At 51.9% G+C, this 20614-nt stretch overlaps 1 protein-coding gene across 1 annotated transcript in view; it reads left to right on the top strand.

Moving 5' to 3' along the window:
• The window catches only part of Ush1c (USH1 protein network component harmonin), a 44667-nt gene extending 25350 nt beyond the window's left edge, over window positions 1-19317 (top strand). The window contains 13 exon segments of the mRNA XM_038313954.1: window positions 3469-3621; window positions 4817-4933; window positions 5508-5990; window positions 9288-9407; window positions 10746-10796; window positions 13115-13156; window positions 13664-13717; window positions 13959-14058; window positions 16428-16537; window positions 17749-17804; window positions 18173-18281; window positions 19239-19277; window positions 19279-19317. Of these exon segments, the coding sequence (XP_038169882.1) occupies window positions 3469-3621; window positions 4817-4933; window positions 5508-5990; window positions 9288-9407; window positions 10746-10796; window positions 13115-13156; window positions 13664-13717; window positions 13959-14058; window positions 16428-16537; window positions 17749-17804; window positions 18173-18281; window positions 19239-19277; window positions 19279-19317 (1473 nt within the window).
• Window positions 19318-20614: the final 1297 nt, after the last annotated feature.

Genomic DNA, 20614 nt, shown 5'->3' with positions numbered 1-20614 from the left:
CAGTTTATAACGACCCTGCCAGATGCAGCTTGTGTGGAATTTGGCACCCGAGTTTGGGGAAACAGCCATATTAATTCCAACTATTCCCTAGACCTATCTCTGCTTGGGTCTAGGATTATGTATCTTTCCATTCTCTGAGACCTTTAATTTTCTATCTAAATCTTATTATACTATCTCCAGGCCCCATAAAACTCTCATCTTTTGCCTTACTAAATTTCATCAACATTTGATTATGAAAATGCCACAGTTAATATCTGTACTGTATATTAGACATTCAAGATGGCTTGGTATTTAGAAATCAGGCTGCTGGCATCAATCTGAGTTAACTCAGCTATATGACATCACTCAACCAGCTCAGCTCACTCTAGCAAGGTCCCTTAGAAACAAAGCAATGGCCGTGCGTGAGCTTGGGGAACTGGGCAGCACACGCCTGTTACACAGAAGCAGTGTTATTCCTGACACATGTGAGTTCTTACCTGTGATACCAGCTTTGCACAGCAGTGAACAGGCTTAGGCTACAGCTCCTGCAGGACTCCTTCCCACCCTGTTATAGTCTCAGAAAGTGTGTGATCTCCTAGGATTGTGCTCTCCATGCCACAGGCTAAATCCATGGCTTGAAGTCCTACTGTCCACTCTTTGACATTGTGACATGGCATTGTCACCTATAAAATTCAAATACAGTCAAGTTACAGAAGCCTTGCAAGAATAATCTCATATTTTAAGTAAGTCTATGTTTTTGTATTGGGCTACGTTTGTAGTTATCCTCGCTGCAGGCTTGAGGCTGGGCATGTTTGGGGGAGTCTCATTGAGTTAGCCTGATAATTCTTCCCTTTATAGTCTCTATTAGAACGTGGCTAAAGAGAACAGCAGATACAGTACACATATGTGTGAACATACTCATGTATATATGTATGTATATAGATTGCACATGTGTGTGCCGCACACAGATACAGACACTACACATATATACATATATACATATGCCCCTAGATTTTACAGGAAATAATAATCAAAACAAACAGGTAGGGCATGGGCTCTCCAAACACTAATAGCTGTGGAAATGTCAGTGAGCTGGAATGTTCTGCACACAGGAATTATGTTCCTTGGAAGTTGCTCTTAGTCAGTCTAGATTCCCCATAATTGTCGTTCTATTCTGGCTTCTGTTTCATTGGTTTCTGTTTCCCAAAGACAACAGTTGTTGGTAGATAGATGGAAATGGATGTTTGCCATGAATATAACTGACGATTAAGGGCACAAGACAAGAATAGCCCTCACACCAGCTCTGGAAAGCCATCTTCACTTTGTCCAGAACCACCAGACATGGTTTGTTTCTCAGCAGCTGGAGCTAAGGAATGCATCCACAGCCATGAGTATCAGTAGTCAAACCCCCAGATCTGAAAGAAGAGATCCAGGTCTCTTACGCTGGCCACAAGTCCTCTCAGTCCAAGGCCACTAGTTCATGTGGCCCCAGTCTGTGCAGGGCCTGGAGCAGTTACGGTTTTGTCCAGGACCCTTCACAAGAGCTGCTTGAGTGACTTGAGGCTGGGGAGATGGCTCAGTGGGTAAAGGTTTACTTCTCAAGTGTAAGGGACTGAGTTCAGATCCCAGAACCCACAGAAAAACCTGGTTGTAATAGCATGCCTGTAATCTTAGAGATGACCAGATGGGGGCAGAGGCAGGCAGATTGGAGATCCCCAGGCCTTGGCTGGGAAATTCCGTTCCAACAATAGAGGCTGTCTTAGACAAAAGGTGGAAGGTTCCCAAGGACCTCTACCTAAGGCTATCCTCTGCTCTCTGCACATGTACCTACAGCAACATGTGCACTTCACACACACACACACACACACACACACACACACACACACACGGAATCATGCATGGCCTAATTTGCAGGAGCTCCCAGCCTGGCAGGGAAGGCAGAATTGTGGGCATCTAAGTTACCTGTATAGGGATAGAGGAGTTTACCTATCTGCATCTGATAGTAGATGCTTTTACTGAGATTGGGACAGGAGCTGTCTCCTGTCACTACCCTTCTCAGGAGCCCACTCTAGCTGTGAAATCGCTGTAGGTTTTGTTTTCTAACTGATAGAATGGCCACTCCTATCATGGTGGCCCCTGAGGAGACCATGACCTTATTCTAGCTAGCTGCCACTTAGTAGAACATTTCTGGCTCCTGCTGAGGATTGCTGTCTGGACCTACACCATGATGTGGGAATTCACCTCTGAGCTGAGCTGGGGCCCTGGTGAGCGGGGTAGCCATGAAACAAGCAGAATCGAAGCCAAGAGAAACATTTCCTTTGGATGCCGTGGACTGCTCTGGAGGCAGGTCCCAGAGGCAAGCATTTCCAAAGCATATCAGCTGTTTGTAGTGATAGGGTTGTCTTTAGTAGGGGCAAGATGAGCCCTTCAGATGTCTAGAGACACCCCTAAATCATTTAACAAGAAAAGTTTGCTTCCACTGTTGCCCCTCATTCCGGGCCATGGACTCTGAGCAGACTCAGAGCAGAAAAGCAGGAAGCCATGATAGACAGAGGCACAGTTGTTCTGGAAATTGCCCTGATTTTGACTGGTTTTCTCTGCATCCTCTTTCTGAGTGCTGTCTGTGCTCTCTGCTGTGTGATGGGAGCAATCTCTCACCTGCTGTGTCCCTCTGCCCCCGGATTATCTGAGCACAGTGAAAGACTGGGACCTGGAGGACTCAGGCCTGGATGTCTGGCTTTGGGCAAGCGACTTGACCTGTCTGAGTTTGTGGCTTCCTCCTGACCCTGCACCCCCAAATCCTGCAGTTTTCAGTTGAAGACACAGTTTTAGAGGGAACCCCAGCTTTGGACGCTCTGGGTGAGACAGTGTTCAGATTACAGATCAAGAATGAATCCAGTGTCCCTGGCTTAAGGCCCCACGTCCAGACCAGGGTAGATGACATTTGCACAGCAGGTTGACTAGCTCTCTCGAATTTTCTAGAATCTCCCAGAATGCATCTCTAGCATCTGAACAGGAGTCACCTTTCTCCTCTGATGCTGGGGAAGGCAAGCACCAGGTCCTGGGAAGTGAATATGATGCCTTTCATTGAGTAGTCCTTTGAGATTTACAAAGCCCTTTCATAGATGGTCTTTCATGGGCACTGGCTAGAAGCATATGGGGCAGCTGTTTTCCCTCCTTTAGAGATGTGATGAGTTCAGGCCCAGAGAGATTACAGAATTTAGCCAAAAGGTCACACAGCTAGTTAGTGAACATAAGCCAGTTCTGGCTGATGGAGGAGTATGTCTCCCACTCTAGAATGGGTAGCAATGCCCTCCCTGACCTCAACCTGAGGTCCCTTGCCCAGTGTGACAGGACAGACCTGGGAGTGGGGCTCACTGAGGCAGTCTGCCTTGTCCTGTCTGGAAGCTGGATGCCCTGCTTGCTGTCCTATGCTAGTGCCAACAGCTTTTGTCACCTTATCACACGCACAACGCTCCATCTGCCCAGAAAGAGAAAGAGAAGAAGAAAGCCAAGTATGACAGCCTGCAGGACTTGCGAAAGAACAAGAAAGAACTGGAATTTGAGCAAAAGCTCTACAAAGAGAAAGAAGAGATGCTGGAGAAGGAGAAGCAGCTGAAGATCAACCGGCTGGCCCAGGAGGTGTGTGCACAGTTGCAGGGGTGTGTGCATTGTCTCACTACTTCCAAGGGCCAGTTAGGATCTTTCTCTACAGACGAGTGTAAGGACAGGCCCATCCTTCCCAGTCTAGAGATTACAACTGCCCCACCTACCCAGGCCCATCTGAGGCCAGCTCTAGATGTGTGTTAGGTGTATGTTTGAGACTAAAGCTAGTTAGTCTCCTGGCTTAGGGTCTGGATCTGAGGCTGACCTCCCTGTCCAGACAAGTCTCAGGCTTGTCACTAACACATAAGTCTGCCCCCTTTACTTTATCCCTCCAAGGTGTAATTCTATGAAAAGGCCTCTTCTCCTTAGAGCTGATCTTCTGGCTCAGAGTCTAGCTGAGATTAACCCCTCTGCCTCTTTTGAAAGGCTGGTTCACCTTCCACTCACCTGCCTTATTCAGTCCGCTCTCATTACCAAGTCTCACCAAGCTCGGTATATGCGTCCAACATTTAATGTAGATGTCGAGACTGAAACTATCACCAGAAAATCAGGCTTAGAATCGGAGGCTGCTAACTCTGTCTCTGTGTCTGAAGCTAGACCTCTATAACCTGGGAATATTCCTAAGACTAACCAGGCCAATAGTACTCTTCCAGCATGAGAGGTTTCTGTCTTGAGTGAGGTGGTTGGCCTGAGCTTCCTGGCTGCAGGCAATATTCTTTCTGCTTCTCTTTAATGCTCCCATGAATCACAGTGCCAGGCTGATTAGATTATAAAACCAGAGAAGTCCTGGGAAATGTGAAGTGTATTAGGTCTGGCACTAAGAATAGATTAGCTTCAAAATGAAGAATAAGATTGAACTTGCATTTCTGAGGACAGGGCAGCCCTGCAGGGAAGCAAGAGTAAACTTAAATCCATATTAGGGGCGAAGAGGCCACGAAGGAACTCCAAGAGCCCCAGAGTTTTGTGGCTCTTGGGAGCCAGCACCATCAGGCAATGCCTGAGTCCCTAAAGGGTTTGCTGTCACCCTGACATCCCAGCCTCTACCTCCTAACTTTTGTTCTCGGGCCCAGGTGGATTTTTTGTCTAAATGCTGGGTTTTTTTTTTTTTTTTGTCTAGATGCTGGCATGCCAGCCTGTAATGAAGGGTTAGAGCCACGCCTCTGTGTGTTGCTGCCTATCTGATTCAGCTTGCTCTTTGTCCTCTTCTTTGGACACGGGTCCTGGGTCTTAGGTATCTGAGACTGAGCGGGAAGACCTTGAGGAATCGGAAAAGACTCAGTATTGGGTGGAGAGGCTCTGTCAGACCCGCCTCCAGCAGATTTCCTCTTCCGAGAATGAGATTGCTGAGGTAACAGAACCTTCTTTCACCTGGACCTCCCTGACCGCTATAGAACAGTGCACCCTGAGCGCAGCAAGAGGCGTAATGGCCGTTGGTCATCACTGCCAGCCACACCAGTATGCAGCTCATTGTCTACAGCCCAGCCCTGATAGTTCTCACCATGTCCTGCCTTGGGGAGGGGAGACATGTCTGTATTTATGAATTTATCTTCTGGGTGCCCACAAATCCCTTCTGCCCTGAGACAGTCCCCACAGGGCCTGCTGTCCCTGCTGTAGTACCTGCTTGAGCGGCTCCCCCTAAGTGTTCACGTGTGTCCTGCTCTAGAGGGTAGACTGTCTGATCATGTTCACGCGTGTCCTGCCCTAGAGGGTAGACTGTCTGATCATGTTCACGTGTGTCCTACCCTAGACGGTACACTGATCGTGCCCAGGTGGCACAGCTGGGGCCTCTCCTTGGCTGGTTAGCTGGGTGGCAGCACCCATGGTTCTGGTCTGAGTGCTGGGGCTCCAGCAGTAAAAGAAACAGAGAAGAACATTGTTGACATGTTGTGGAATAGATAACGACAGGACTTCTCCACCCCCAGATGACCACAGGGCCCCCACCTCCCCCACCTTCTGTGTCTCCTCTGGCCCCACCCTTGAGACGCTTCGCCGGTGGGCTCCACCTCCACACCACTGACCTGGATGACATCCCCCTGGACATGTTCTACTATCCCCCCAAGACTCCCTCGGCATTGCCCGTGATGCCCCACCCTCCATCCATCAGCCCACCTTCCAAGGTCCCTGCCCCTCCCGTACTTCCTTCATCAGGTCACATGAGTGCCGCATCCTCACCTTGGGTGCAGCGCACTCCGCCCCCGATTCCCATTCCTCCCCCTCCATCCATTCCCACGCAAGACCTCACTCCTACCCGCCCACTGCCCTCAGCCCTTGAAGAGGCCCTAGGCAACCACCCCTTCCGCACTGGGGACCCAGGCCATCCAGCCGATGACTGGGAGGCAAATACCCACAGTGAGAAACCCACCAGCTCCCCTACCCCTGAGCGGAGCTTCCCACATACCCCAAAGGTACCGCTTATTTATTCTGCATGCTGCGTTTGCAAACAAAGTGGGGTGCAGGTGCTGTTTCCTCTGCCCTCCACTGCTCCAGTGAGTGGAGACAGGAGGAAACATCATCTCTGCCTCTTCCCAGGTGTGATGTCCTGTCCTGCATGGATGTGCTTTTTGCTGGTTTTGAAGTCTTGTGTTTTCATGGTGAATTGCTGTGACCGCGAAATGAGCAACAATGGGTTGGGTCAGTCTCGTTGTCCTCTTAGCTCCTGGGCTAGTGAAGGCTGGTGACCTGCAGTGTGGACCTTTCTGGTTGTGTGAATGAACAGCCAACTGTGTCGTCATAGTAACTGAGAAAGTCTCATAAGTGGGAAGTGAACCCCTGATTTAACTGGAGAAAGGAGACATGGGGGAAACTTCGGGGGAGTGCCTAGTTCTGATAGTCAGAGGATGGCGATGCAGGGCCATCACAGGACATTATTGTGCTCTTTTCCATAGCACTAGCCAGCCATGCTGACGTGGTATGTAATACCCAGACACTCTGGCCACCACCCAAGAAACATTGAAGTTTAAAGGTTCTTAGAAATTCTCAAATTTACTATTAAAAGATGAGAAATGTTTTTCTTGGACGTTGAGAGACTGAGCGATGGTATTTTCAGAAAGACATATTTCCCATCGATTGATCTTTAGCCAAAGGCTGCTTTGGAAGAGTCAGTCCCTGAGGGCCATGTGAGACTTTGATCCTAGAAGCTCATGGCCAGGCTCGTGACTCAGCTGTGGGGTTCCTGTCCACTGGGGGTGAGGTGTTAGAGATGGTCGGCAGCACCCCACCAACGGCTTTCATCAGCCTCCTACTCATTCCTGAAGGGAGAGTGGATTCAGCAACTCCAATCATCCAGGGAATTTGGCCATGCCAGGTTCCTGATGTGGCTGACAGTTCCCGGCTGGAGGGTCACAGAGGGACTGGAATCCTGTGGCCCTCTAGTGGGGACTTGGTTCCTGTAGCTCAGACAGAGAGAGATGTTTCCTCACTCCAGGAACTTCTCTCCAGAGCCAAACCAGCCATCAGGTTTAAGAGACTGTGTTAGCCTGGCAAGAAGGTCCCATCTGTCTCTGTAAGTGACCATAGAGTGGGCAGTAGCTTTTCCTCAACAAGTCTGACTCTGAGATAAGGCACTGGGCTCATGCCTTGCACCTCTTGGTATAAGAAGTAGATAAGGGTAGAGCTGAAGAAGGTCCCATGAGGCTGGCACACCTACCTTCCAGGAATTTGCCACCTGAAGGGAGAACAATACAGATACAGGGCTCTTCTCTAAGCTAGCACAGCCAAGTCTCCATCTGCAGATACTTCTGCCTTGTTGGGGCTTAGAGCTGAGCCTTGAGGGATACAGTACAGTAGGGGGCAGAGGAAGGTCATCAGAGCAGCAAGAAATGTAATGATAGCAGGAGGGACATAATGAGTCAGACCTTGTACTCTGGAATCGTGTTCTGTCATTCCCTAGCTAAATGACTTTGGGCACCTGTTACTCCTTATATGTGAGCCTGGACATCCTGGTCTGTAAAATAGAAATGCAAGTGGCACCCATTTACTGTGAGAACCAGACAAGTTAGTGCATGATGGGTCAGAGCTACTCTCAACACTCCAGAGACTGAGACAGGAGGCCCACTGAATTTGAGGACAACTTGAAGTACACATAAATTTTACAACAGCCTGGTCTACAGAGTGAGATGCCAAAACAAAACAAAAACTCCCACAAATAACCATAAAAATAAGCAGGCTTTCATGTTACCCAGACTGGCCTTGAACTCATTAAGTAGCCAAAGATGACCTTAAACCGCTATTATGTCTGCTTCTGCCTCTTGAGTGCTGGGTTTGCAGGCATGTGGCACCTACCTGCTGGGGAATTGATCCTAGGGTTTTGTGCGCACCAAGAAGGCTTGGTGAGCAGCATTACCACCCTGTCCAATTCATTCTGAGTTAATACTTAAAAGAGTGGCAGGTACTCAAGAGACAATAAGTATTGCTGTTAGGAGTTCCTAGTCCAAGTAAGAAAGAATGGAGTGATTTAGAACAAAACTGTACATGGGACAGCCTCTCAGCAAACACTGTGTAAGATTCAAGACAGGTTCCACTGTCTAACTCTCCACTGCTCAGAGAAAAGGGTAGCTTAAGGTCCCCAAGCAATGACCCTTAAAGGACTGGACCAAAAATATCTCAAGTGACAGAAAATGCAGAGCTGACTTCCACTCTTCTGTTACGCTGGCCTTCATCTCTTCTACCCGGTCCTCCACCTGTGTGCCCCTTACAAGTTTGCAGTGTGTGGATGGCAGCATGTTTGCATGGTTATCCTGCAGTTAGCAGGCCTCACTGTGTGTGCCTGGCATCGCAGCACCTGCCTGAGGAAGGTTTCAGAACCCTTTGTGTATGACCAGGCACCGCGTGGTATGCCCCATATTGTCCAGTTGTTCATATACTCAGCCAGCACATACTTGTGAAGTACCTACCATAGGCTAGACACTCTCCTAGGCACTGGGACCTACCCCTAGACTGGCAGCCGTAGTCCCTGCCCAAGATAGTCAGCCTAGTAGGAATCAGAGTAACGGGAGGGTACCCACAGGTGTCTGGGGGTGGGGGGAGTGTGGGAAAGGGGAGGAGCAACAATTTTCAAGTTACAACCTGACCTGGCAAAGCGGAACAATGGCTTCGAGGTGGCAGACCGTGATGTCTTAGAGGCTGAAGTTGGCCAGTGTGAGGAGCCTGGGAAGGGGATGGTGGGAAGACAAGAAAAGAAGGCTTTGGGAGTCAGGCCATGGGGTGTTGGCACTCTCTGGGGACTCGTCAAAGGGTTTGGGGCAGGGCTGTGCCATGATAAGAGATATTTTTACCGAGTGATCATGTGGTTAGAACAAGTATTGTCAGCTCCAGAATGGTCTGGTCTTGGACCTATCCTCACCCCAGGGCTTCTGGACACTGCCTAGTCACTGGGAACCCCAGATGCCTCATGTCACCCCACAGGGACATGAATACTGCCAGAGGAGAGAGCCTTTTAAGGAAGGAGACATTAGGTGACTAAGATGAGGGAACTTGAAAATGTGCCCTCTGAAAGACAGTGGCTGGCACTCAGAGCTGCTCAGCCACACTGAGGCAGTGGAGTTCTGATTGTGAAAAGAGCCTACCCAAGACCTCAGTCAGGACAGCTGAATCGGGCTGGCTCTGTGCATGGAGTGATTTGCATGTTTGTAGAAGTACCACGGCTATCCCTGACCACATTTACCAAGACATTACATGGGTTTCTCTTAAACTAACCCTTGTAGACATTTTGCCCGAGCCCACAGCCTCCAAAAGGCCCTGGCGTGTCCACCATCTCCAAACCTGTCATGGTCCACCAGGAGCCCAGCTTCATCTACAGGCCAGCTGTGAAGTCCGAGGTCCTGGTAAGCCCCTTGTCCCCTCTGGGGCGTTTCTAGAACAGCAAGCCAGGCTTCTGTCGCCTGGGTTCTCACACCTTCAGAGGGGAAGTAGGGCACTACACAAGGTCAGATCAGGTGTCATCTTGTCACCTTACATTTCTCAGAAGACGAATCCACATAGACCTACCCAGTAGAATTCCCGTTATCTGACTGCATGAATCCACATAGACCTACCCAGTAGAATTCCCCGTTATCTGACTGACTGCATAGGCTGAAGCTCCACCTACAGATGACGGTGTTGAGTCTGGGGGATGGCTCAGCTGCTTGAGTGTTTGCTGTGTGAGCACAAGGACCTGAGTTCAAACTCCAGGACCCACATTTTTTACAAAATTGGGCATAGTGACATAATCCCAGTACAGCGGAGACAGAGGCAGGCGGGTTGTTGGGGCTTGCTTGCTGGTGGGCCAGCCTAACCTAATTTGTGAGTTCCAGGTCACTGAGAGACCTGTCTCAAAAGATAAGGTTGGTAGCACCTGCAGAATGATGACACCTGAGGTTGTCCTTTGGCCCCCACATACGTGTACATGCATGTGCATACATGTGTACATGCACATATATGTGTATGCACACAAGCCAAAGTGAATACAAATCAAGGTGTTAATACCAAAGAGTGACTGCCATGTGTTGGGCTCAGTGTGACCTCGGAAGATGGCTCCCATCATGCCTGTTCACAGCTGAGGAAGCTGTGTGGGGAGGTGATGTTTGTCCATGACACATCTCTGGAATTCCAGAGCCCTGATCTTACCCTTACTACCAGAGCCTGAGGGATTGTGTTGGGTCTGGCCAGGCGTGAGGCACCCTCCGCGGGGAAAATGACCAAAGCAGATCCGGTGTTGTCCCCGTTTCACTTCTGAGTCTTCCCTAGGATCAGGTCCGTTCCCCACAGCTAAGGGAGCTGGGGTTCGCAGACACCCCACAGGGATCCAACCTCTGACTGCCCTCCCACAGTGGGACACAGTCATGGCAGAACCTTATTCCCTTCAAGGAAACCCTACCCAAATGTCAGGATGGAGCACTGCAGCTCTAATTTTGAGCTTTAGCTGTCTCGTCGGCTCCTTCAAAGGGCAAAGGTCATGCTCTGGACCAGCCTGCTGAGTCCACTTGTCTTCTCTGGTTCATAATGAGTGGCGTCTGCTCCCCTTCCCAGCAGCTGCTGCACGGGAGGCCTGGCGCGCTCCCCTAACCTAAGTCTATTGGGGGGTGGGTGGCAAGGTAGCCTCAGGCTGGCAGCCCCAGGGCCTGGCACCAGGGGGCAGATGATACCTATTTTTAACATGCTGTGGGGAACTTTATTCTTGGCAGCCGCAGGAGATGCTGAAGAGAATGGTGGTGTATCAGACAGCATTCAGACAAGTAAAATGACACCCATGGTAGTCCTGTGTGTTTGGTCCTCCTCCACTGTCTCTCTGCGCCTGACTCCTCCTTCTCCACTCCAGTGTCTGGAAGTTTCAAGGTTCCCCAAGTACCACCTGCTGGGAAGCCTCAGGCCAGCACTGTGTCTTTACCCCTCACCCCCAGCAAAGGGGACCCCTGGCTTTTCAAAGTTAAGCTCTGACAATCGAAGGCTACCAGCAGGAATACCATCCTTACTCCATAGTGCGCCAAAGAGAAAGTGGGACAAAGGGGACCCTGAAGGCCAAGATTAGGAGAAGCGAAAGGGGTGGGAGTGGGCCAGCTGGATCCCTCCTTGCTCCTTTAGCCTGCCCTTGTTCCTAGCAGATTGCAGTTTTCCTGAGCCACAGGAGATGGTGGCAGCTTGGCTCCTCAGTTTGTCTGGGGTCCACATGGTCTTGGCAGTCTTTGCTGGCATCTGAGTTGGGTGAGGCAGGATAGCCATTTAGCTACCCTACATCCTGGGACTTCCATCCACAACCACCTACTGGATTGACAGTCTCACCACCAATGAAAGAGATCCCCAAATCAGTTTTTCCTACTCCCCCACTCAGCAGCTTATTTGATAGGCAGAGAATAGAAGTGGTGGGGGAGGGGTCATAGGCAGAGTGTCCGTAGGCGACTGCTGACAGCCCAGGGACCCGTGATGGACAGTGGACAGCTAATCCTTAGAAGGTGAGCCGTGCTGTGCCAAGCTCTAGTTCTAAATTCACCCAGTGTCTTAACTCAGTCTTCACAGCATCTGGGGATGGAGGAGCGTTATTGTCTTCCCCGTGCCACAGACATGAAGCAGAAGCAGGGAGTGTCCCTACTGGTGTCAGAACCTGGATTTAGACCAGGACATTGTGTAGTGATCTACTCCATTACGTCACCTGCATCTCAAAGCACTTCCCTTGCCCGGTAGGCACTGCAGGGCAGGTAGCTAGAGACACAAACAACCCTCAAAAGGACAAAGACAGCAACTCGGGCAAGAGGCTTCAAGCCTGCAGTTAAACCCTTGACCTTCTCCTCTGTCTTGTGACCTTAGGCATCGTTGTCACCTCTCTGGCCTCAGTTTCTCCATCTGCGGAACCAAGGGTGTAGCTCTCTTAAGGCAAACCAGCAGTAATGTTTGTAAATCTCAGAATTCACACAAGATCTAAGCACAGTGCTCAGAGTCCCACAGCGGGGGTGGGGGGGTATGAACAGCATGGCCCAACGTTCCTGAAGGAACAGCCCAGAATAGTTGGGGCCTCTCTTGGCGGCAAGGGCGCGGGTCCCAGATTCTGCCTAGTAACCTATCTAGTGCTTAGATGAGCTGTGTCCCTTGTTCTGTGTGCTGTCTGACATACAGAGACTGGCCAGACAGATACAAAGTCTCATTGGGATTCAGCCTGGAAAATAAAAGGCCAGGGGAAAAGGGTGCAGGCAGACATCCAGGGACCCATCTGCTGAAGTTGGGCTCTCATCTTGTGCCCAGAGTTCCGTAGCTGCAATGTGGGAGGGGCAGGATCTCTGGCCTGCTCATGGGACTTGGCGAGGCCTAGGAAACTGTGTACCCACCTTTCCAGTAGGGACTGACTGTGGCTTTTTGTGGTCGCCCTCACTTGGCTTGCTGTTTGTGACTCCTGGCCCACTTGCTCTGGATTCTCAGCATGTTGTTTCTGATTCCTGCCCATTTCACCACAGCAGGCCCACTGAGCCAGGGCCCCGGAGCTGTGTATCCCTTTCATCTCCCTTGGGGAGGGAGGCCTCTTTCCTCCAGATCTGCCCCCAATCTCACCACGGCCTATCTTCTCCCCTTATAGAGTGCCACTTGCCTTCCCCAGGCCCTGGCCAAGCAGCCTCCTCCTTGACCTCTCTGAGGTCAGAGCACTGGGTGGAGAAGCATGGCTTCACACGTATGGCCTGGTCACATCCTCCAGTGAACGGAGAAGGCCAGCCTGGGCCCCAAAGGCCTTCAGAGTGTGAGACTTTCTGTGAGGCAAGGTCCAGATGTCCAGATCCCAGTGGTGTCCCTGAAGCCACGGCTGGCCACCTATTATAGAGCAGAGACAGGGCCATGCTCTTCCAAATGCTTCCTGCAGTTTCCTGCTGGCCCCTAAGCGGGTGCTCCTCTGTTGTCACTGCCAGCCTTCTCCCTCTGCCCCCACCCTGACCACAGCTACTCCTCATCCCCTGCTCACTTCTGCTCCCTGGAATCTGGCCCGCTTGTCCTCTCCCTTGCCTGTCTGAGCTTGCATTTGTAGTGTGCCTCCGTTGCCTCTCCTCTCCATCCTAAAGCCCTCTTTTACTTCCAGGATTTCAGAAAATATGAAGAAGGCTTTGACCCCTACTCCATGGTAAGAGGGAGCTCTCCAGCTCAGGGAAAACAGTCCCCCAAGTGAGAGGAACTGGAGCTTTATTCTGAACCATGGGGCATACAAAGAGTCCCAACAGTGCCCCAGATGCCCTTTCCTGCAAAGGCTCCATTTAGACAGCCTTTCAGTGAGAACCGTGGTATGTGTGCTGCGCATATATGTATACAAATGCACATGCATGTGTGTAATACATGTACAAGAATGTGTTGCATGTATGCAAGTATACATAAACACATGTGTACACGTGGTATGGAGTTATCATAGCAGCTACACTTGCTGAGCGAGCATTAGCTTTTTGCCAGGCACCTTCCATGTGTTCACAAGGCTCTTTCTTCCATCACCCTAGTAAGCCTAGAACAGTGGGGCTGGGTCTTGTGGCTGCGAGTGCATGTGTGTGCGCATGTGTGTGTGTTTGCCGTCAATCAAGGCCCGGGTACTCACACCCTTCAGCAAGCTCACAGCTGTCCCCATCCTGGTTTTTGCCTCCAGTTCTCACCAGAGCAGATTGCAGGGAAGGACGTCCGGCTTCTGCGCATCAAAAAGGTACCTGGTCACGGAATGTAGGCTGGTCACCAACCTTCTCTACCCTTGCCATCTTGGTGACTCTCCCTACTCCTTGTGGGGAGACATACTCAACCCAGGCCTGCTTTTTGCTCTGGTTCTGCCGTGGCCTCTGTACTGCATGGTCCATGCCTCCTACACTCTGTAACCCTGCGGGAGACTTCCTGGTGCTTCACGGGCTGCTGTCTGTATGGTCAACTAAGACCCGCTTTCCTCCACCCAGGAGGGGTCTTTGGACTTGGCCCTGGAGGGTGGAGTGGACTCCCCTGTGGGGAAGGTGGTCGTCTCTGCTGTTTATGAAGGGGGAGCTGCTGAACGGCATGGTGAGTATGGAGCGACTTTGCCTATTTGAGGGATGGTGTGGGGCTAGACCAGATGCCCCAGAGGAGCAGACGTCTCCTGGCTTCAGATGGCCTTACCCTTATTCAAGAATGTCAGGCCCATCCAGCAAACCATCTAGCTAGTCTCAGACACTGCCTGAGTGCCATGGTGCCAGGACCTGAGGTGGTAATGCCCAGGTGCTACCCGGCCCTCTAGGGACTCCAAGGCTAGTGGCAAAAATGGGCTCAGAATCACAGCTTCTTACAGTAGCAGGATCATCAACCAAGGACTGCTGGGGAATGATGGTGGGGCAGAAGCCGTGAGAACTCAGGGGTATGGGGTGCAGTGGAGCCTACAGAGCTGAGTGCCACAGCCTGTGAAGGAGAAAAGCACATACAGAGAGCAGGAGACGCATCCTGGCCGAGGAGGGGTCTGAGGAATGAGGCACACATCAGGCACTAGTTAAGGACCTGGTCCACAGACCTGGGCCTAAGAATTCCATGACATTTACTCACTGAATCCATTCACAACCCCTAGGTATGCACCACAGTGATTTTAATTTTACAACTGTGGCATGTTGAGATCAAGCCACTTCTTCAAGGATTCCCAGCCAGAAAAAGACGTAGACAAGCTGACCATTTGGTTCAGTGCCCAGTATAAGTTGTGCCTCTAGGGAGGTCTTCCCCAGCTTAGCCCTCCACAGAGCCAAAGACATCCCAACACTCCCTCATACACACTGACTCTCCAATGTCTTTCTTCCCTTTTAACAACACCACGCTCTGCTGGGGCTGAGGTGTAGCACAGCTGGTAGTGTTTGCCTAGCATGCGTGTAGTCCTGAGTTCCATCCCCAGCACTGTATAAATCAGGATTGTGGCACATGCCTGTAATCCCAGCACTTGGGAGCTGGGAGCATGTGGATCAGAAGTTCAAGGCAACATAGTGAGTTTGAGGCCAGCCTGGGCTACATAAGACTTTGTTTCAAAAAATAAACAAAATCCCAGAACCCACCATTGACTCAGGGCCCAGGCTGTCTCTTGCTCCAAACTATCAACTCACTCACCTGTTCGCCTTTGAAACCCTGTGTCTCAGACTCATTGTTACTGATGCTTCTGCCACAGCAGGAGGGGCTTCTAGAGTCCAGATGCCCCTTCAGTCCTAGGCTAGCACAGGAAATCCTAGGACCAGATCCCTTCAGGCTACAACAAGACCCTCCCGTGGCCAGAGTTGTTAGGGTGGAGGGGTAGAGGACCAGAGCCTAAAACAGACTGGCTGGCAGCTGAGCTTCTGCAGTTACTGAAGCCAGGAAAGCACCCTGGCTGCCTGGGTGCTCTCCAGCCCTGCTAATGATGGCCTTGGCCTCAGGGAGCCTTCCCACTCAGAGCCTTTATCTCAGTTCTGCTCAGCAAGACCATTTCTGTGCAACCTGAAGGACAGTTTGTTGCCTGGCCCACCTGTGTCTGTCAGGGAAGGACTGAAGAAGGACCTGTGCTACTGCCTGGTTCCCTTATGGCCTTACTGAGAGTCATTATCCTCAGTCCCTCCGCACAGGGGAGTCTGCTGTCTGGGGTTTGGTGGCACGCAGGTTTAGACATACCAGGAACACAAGGTCCAAACTATGTCTGCCACCTCGCTGACTGACACACACCACATTCCTGTGATCTTCACACTTCATCACTCCCAAGTGACGGATTTCCATGTAGCCCAGAGTTTCGTGCACGTCAACCAGAATTCTGTCCAAAAGGGAGGTGTGGTAAATCTGCTTCTTTACAGACCCATGGTGCGTATTTTCATATCTGAAACCCTGACAGGTCTTGCAGTGGGGAACATGTTCAGTCTATACTTCTTCCCTTCCTAAAGTCACGCCATCCCAGCAGCATGAGTCAACTGCGGTCTTTGCTTTAGTGCCCCTGTTGCGTCCCTGTTTGTGTTAAGTGCTGTGAGAAGTGCTCAGGTGAGAGCGGTGAGCCAGGAAGAGAAAGTCCTGCCTTGTGGAGCTGGGAAGAGATGGGAGGGGTCGTCAGCGAGTGCGTGAATGGTTGCAGTCACACTGTGAAAAATGCTGAGCTGCAGGGACTCCAAGGGACTTGTTCCTGATGGAGGGCATTGGAGAGACTTGTCTCTCCTTGATGACTCCGGCTCTCTGAACTGCCCCAGAAATGCAGGCCCGTCCTGCTGCAGACTATGATGCTAAGGGCTCCACTGTCGTCTAGGGGCTCTGCAGAACCTAGAGAGCACCCATGCGAGGGGCCTTGAGGAACCGAGAGCCCAGGGTGGGGAATCTTCCACTGCCTCACAGTAATGAACCACACAAAGTCCTTAATTAAGCACATGTCACAAGTAGTCCCGGTGCCAATCTGCTTCTTCCTGAAGGTGGTGTTGTGAAAGGGGACGAAATCATGGCCATCAATGGCAAGATTGTGACGGACTACACCCTGGCTGAGGCTGAGGCTGCCCTGCAGAAGGCCTGGAATCAGGGCGGGGTAAGAACGAGCCCCTCCCACTCCTTCCTCCCTCCCTGGCCCAGACCCTGGTGCCTGAAGCCTGGCCTTACAATGGTAATGGCCCAGTCAAGGGCTAGTACCCAAGGTCTAGACAGTGGATTGGACCTGAAAGGCTACAGCTCTGAGAATTGCCACTTCTTACTCAGTCTTGAGTCCCAACAGTCAGTAGCACAGAGTCCAGAAGACTGGACATGACCATCTAACCCCCTCCCCCCCGCACCGCAAAAAAACCCTCCAAGGTCTCCTCTAAGTGTGTGCTAAGTAGGAGTCAAGAGAATGTCGGGGGTGACCAGACCAGAGAGCAGATGGAAGAGGGGCTGGTAATCTGTTCCGTGCTCAGCAGATATGCCACACGGATCAGGACTACCACATAAAGTCTCCCAGGAGGTGCGCTGCACAGTCTGAGGGGTGCCCGCCTACAGACCAGTGTAAATGGTGCCCACTCACGTTGTGCGATGCACAATGTGTGCCACTGTGTGCAGGCAGCTGAGCCTGAGGTATTAAGTTCAGTGCCGAGGAAGCTGACCAGATGGGCCTGGGACCCACATGAAAGGATGTGGAGAAGAGAAGACCAGTGGGTAACACGATGACCATCTGTGGTGATCTGAAGGGCTGGGCTAGGACAGAGGAGCAGCGCCATGCTCCGCTCCGGAGGGAGGCCACGGGGTGGGGCCAGTAAAGTGCAGTCTTAGGAGCTTTGGCGTGGGGGGAGGGGCAGTGCTGTTTCAGGACTTGCCAGTGGGTGCGCCCAAGGCCAGGGAGGACAGTGATGAGCAAGCTAACAATGGTGATGATGCCATTGAGGGGACCGAGTGTCAGGATCAGAGACTGAGACCCAAGGAGCCTGTGTTTGCTATGACTCAGGGTTATACATGTAGCCAGTCAGTGGTACACTTTCCTAGGATGTACCCCAGACTTTGAGGGGTCACCTCTATGAGTCCATATATTCTGGAGTGACTGCCTAGCCCTGGTCCATAGACTCACATGGGAACTTGGTGCCAAGTGAGGGTCTAGTAGCCCTGATTCTGGGGAAGAGCTTTCCTAGGGTATGGGCCTCCAGAAAGGAACCCCAGCATTTACTGTGCTCTAAATGACCCTGGTCTATGAAGCCCAGGAGTGGAACAGAACACCAGGCAGATGCATCACCCACCCCTCCGTGTGCGCTGTGGTCACATGGTTTCTCTCCACAGGACTGGATAGACCTTGTGGTTGCCGTTTGTCCCCCCAAGGAGTACGATGATGAGCTGTAAGTGTGTACAGGCATCCTGCCCTAGCACTCCCTGTCCTCCCAGGATTCTGCCCACCTTCCTCCAGACTCTCCCAGTGAAAGGGATGCCCTGTGCACTCATCTGCTGGCAGTCATGGGGCCTAGAACACCCTGGGCTAGAGACAGAGTCCCAGGCCTTAGTAGCTAGTGTTAGCTTGCATTCATTGACCCACCCTCCTGCCCAGCATAGCCCCCATTCCACATGCCCTGAAGAATCCGCAGTGCCTGTTGGAACCCAGGGCCTGCGCATGACTGGAGAGGCAGAAAGCACTACAGGGAGAGGCCCTGCAGAGTCTCGCCCCGCAGTAACTGGGCCTTTTGTCTCCCACTCCGCCCTGCACGTGTAGCTCCTCTCTTCCCTCTTCTGCAGCCGAAAGCCCCCAGCTGGTCCCAGAGCAGCTTGAAGCCCGTGAGGCCGTGTATAGACACGGGTTCTTCCTGCGGCTGGAGCCCACGGTGACTAGGCTGGCAGCTGCAGGGCTCTGTCTGCCCATGCTGCATGCCATGTGTTGCCCATGATCCCGGCAGGTTCTTTGGACTGGTATCTGAAGGGAGATGGAGGCAGCCTGCAGAAATGTCTCCCTTGGGGCTGCTGCCAGTGGCTGGGACACGAGAGCTTAAGGAGGGTGCACAAGGCCCAGCTGGGGGCACTGGCTTGGAACTTGGGAGCACTGGTGCCCACAGCCCTTGGGACCTGCTTTGGGTCATACTCAGAGTCTAGTGAAGCAGAGTGGCACCTATTGGACTAGGGTGGACAACATTGGAGGCACTGAATCTCCCCACAGGGGCCGCTCTTTCCCATGAGAACCCTGCAGGAGCCCTGTACCCTGCTCAAGCAGAGTCAGGCCATTCGGAGCCTTTTAAGCTGGTCCAAAGAACCAGGGTTGGTGGGTTCCTGTGATGTGTCCTGTCATGTTGCAAGCCCTGCGTTGGGACATTCTCATTGATCTCCTTCCCACCTCGATTTGCATCCTCTCTGGCACCCCATGGAGTATGCTTCTCTATCTGTGTCCTGTGTTTTGTGGCTGTGATGCTGGAATTGATTGTGGCCTGAAGCCCAAGGCAGAGCAGCTCCAAGCATGGACTTGTTAGCTGCTTCTGTTGCAATTTTCCCAAAATATGGCTCATGCTCCCACTCGTGTTTCATGTGCCAAGACAGTGGGCCCGGCCTACCATGTTCTTGATGGCCATTTGTCTCTTGCTCTTGCCAAGTGACTCCTGTTCGTCCTGCTGCTCCCATCCCACCTCATCCCCATAGCCCTTCTGCCTTCTCACTGGCTTCCTGGGTGCTGTGGCTGGTGTGAGCCCAACTGAGAGGGGCCCCTGAAGACTGGCAGGGCTGTGTGCCGCTACGTGGGGACAGAGGGTCATTTATAACGCTTGTCCACTCTACCTGTTTCCTCTCCCCCACAGGACCTTCTTTTAAAGTCTGGAGAGAGAAGCCAGCCAGACTCCTCCCTGGAGCCTGGCAAGCTCTGCACCCAGTCCCTGAACTCAGCTTGAGAAACACAGTCACCGGGTGTGGCGGCCTCCCTGAAGCTGTGCCCCACACCGGGAATGCAAATGGCCTGCCCCTCCTCAGAAGGGCCCCCAAAATGGTGCAAAGAGCAGCTGCCATTCTGGAGGTGGCCTGCAGGGGTCCATCTGCCTTTTCTTCCAGCTTTACTAAGTTGGTCCCTGCCAGCTCTGGAGAATCCCTCCTGCAGCTCCCTCCCGCCCTCTTCTCTCTCCTTTGCTATCACCGAGAACCTGACTGTGAGCTTACTAATAAACAAGATTGACACCTTTTCCAGCCTCTGGGAAGAATGTGTGTGGGCGGCAATTTCAAGGCTCAGTGAAAGACTGGAAGGTGTGGCCCCGTGCCTGTCATCTGAGCGTGACATGCAGAGAACAGATGCTGACTCACAGCTAAGGGAGGGGTACTCGGAAGCCCAAGCTGGGCTTCGGGGTGTCCCTTGCAGAGAGGTGGGGAATGAGGGTGTGTGGCAGGGCTTTGCCCTGTTCCACTCAAAGGGGTACCTCAAGGTGTAGAGTGACCCAGATGCTACCAGTGACTACACTGCATCTTCCATGGTCACCCAAGTGCGACTAGGTGGGACAAAGATGTGAGTTCACCTCCTGCTCAGAATGTGTCCCAGCTGAACCTTAGGTAAAGAGAAAGAAGGTGCCAGCAGGAACAAGACAGGGTCTCTTGGATACTCCATGGAGAGAGTTGCCATCCATATTGAACCCAAAATATACAGCATTAATCACATAAGGATTGGAAAGTTCCAGATAGCCTGTATAAAGTAGGGCTTAAGGCAGGTCCTAGGGGACAGCTGAAGCCAGAATTCAAGGGGGGACTGGGTCGGGTATGGGGGTCCCCTTCAGTGACACAGACTGCTCCCCACAAGTGACAGAACCCCTCTTCTATACCACATACTTAAGGGCTGTCAAGAGGTGCTGACTTTATTGATGCTGGCCCACGAGGCACCAGACAATCTACTCCATCCCCAGATACTCCTCAGGAAAGCTGCAGCCAAGGAGAGTGACTTGTCAGAGTCCCAGTGTGTAACACTGTCCTCTCCTCTGTATCACCCCATAGAAACACGAACCTGGAAGGCTGGGGGGACACAGATGCTCTTGACTCTTGGCTCTCAACATTCCGCCCCTCTAATTGAAGTTGCATCCCATGGCTGGTCAGGTTGCCGAGCCAGCTCTGAGCTTCACGCCTCTGTCTCTGGAAAGCTGAGGCCACAGCTGTGCCCCGTGGTGCTCCCTTTGGGCCTGGGCAGCTGGAAACCATCTTC

This window comes from Arvicola amphibius, chromosome 12, assembly GCF_903992535.2.
Source record: "Arvicola amphibius chromosome 12, mArvAmp1.2, whole genome shotgun sequence".
Lineage (NCBI taxonomy): Eukaryota > Metazoa > Chordata > Mammalia > Rodentia > Cricetidae > Arvicola > Arvicola amphibius.
This window is presented reverse-complemented; position numbering and strand designations above follow the sequence as displayed.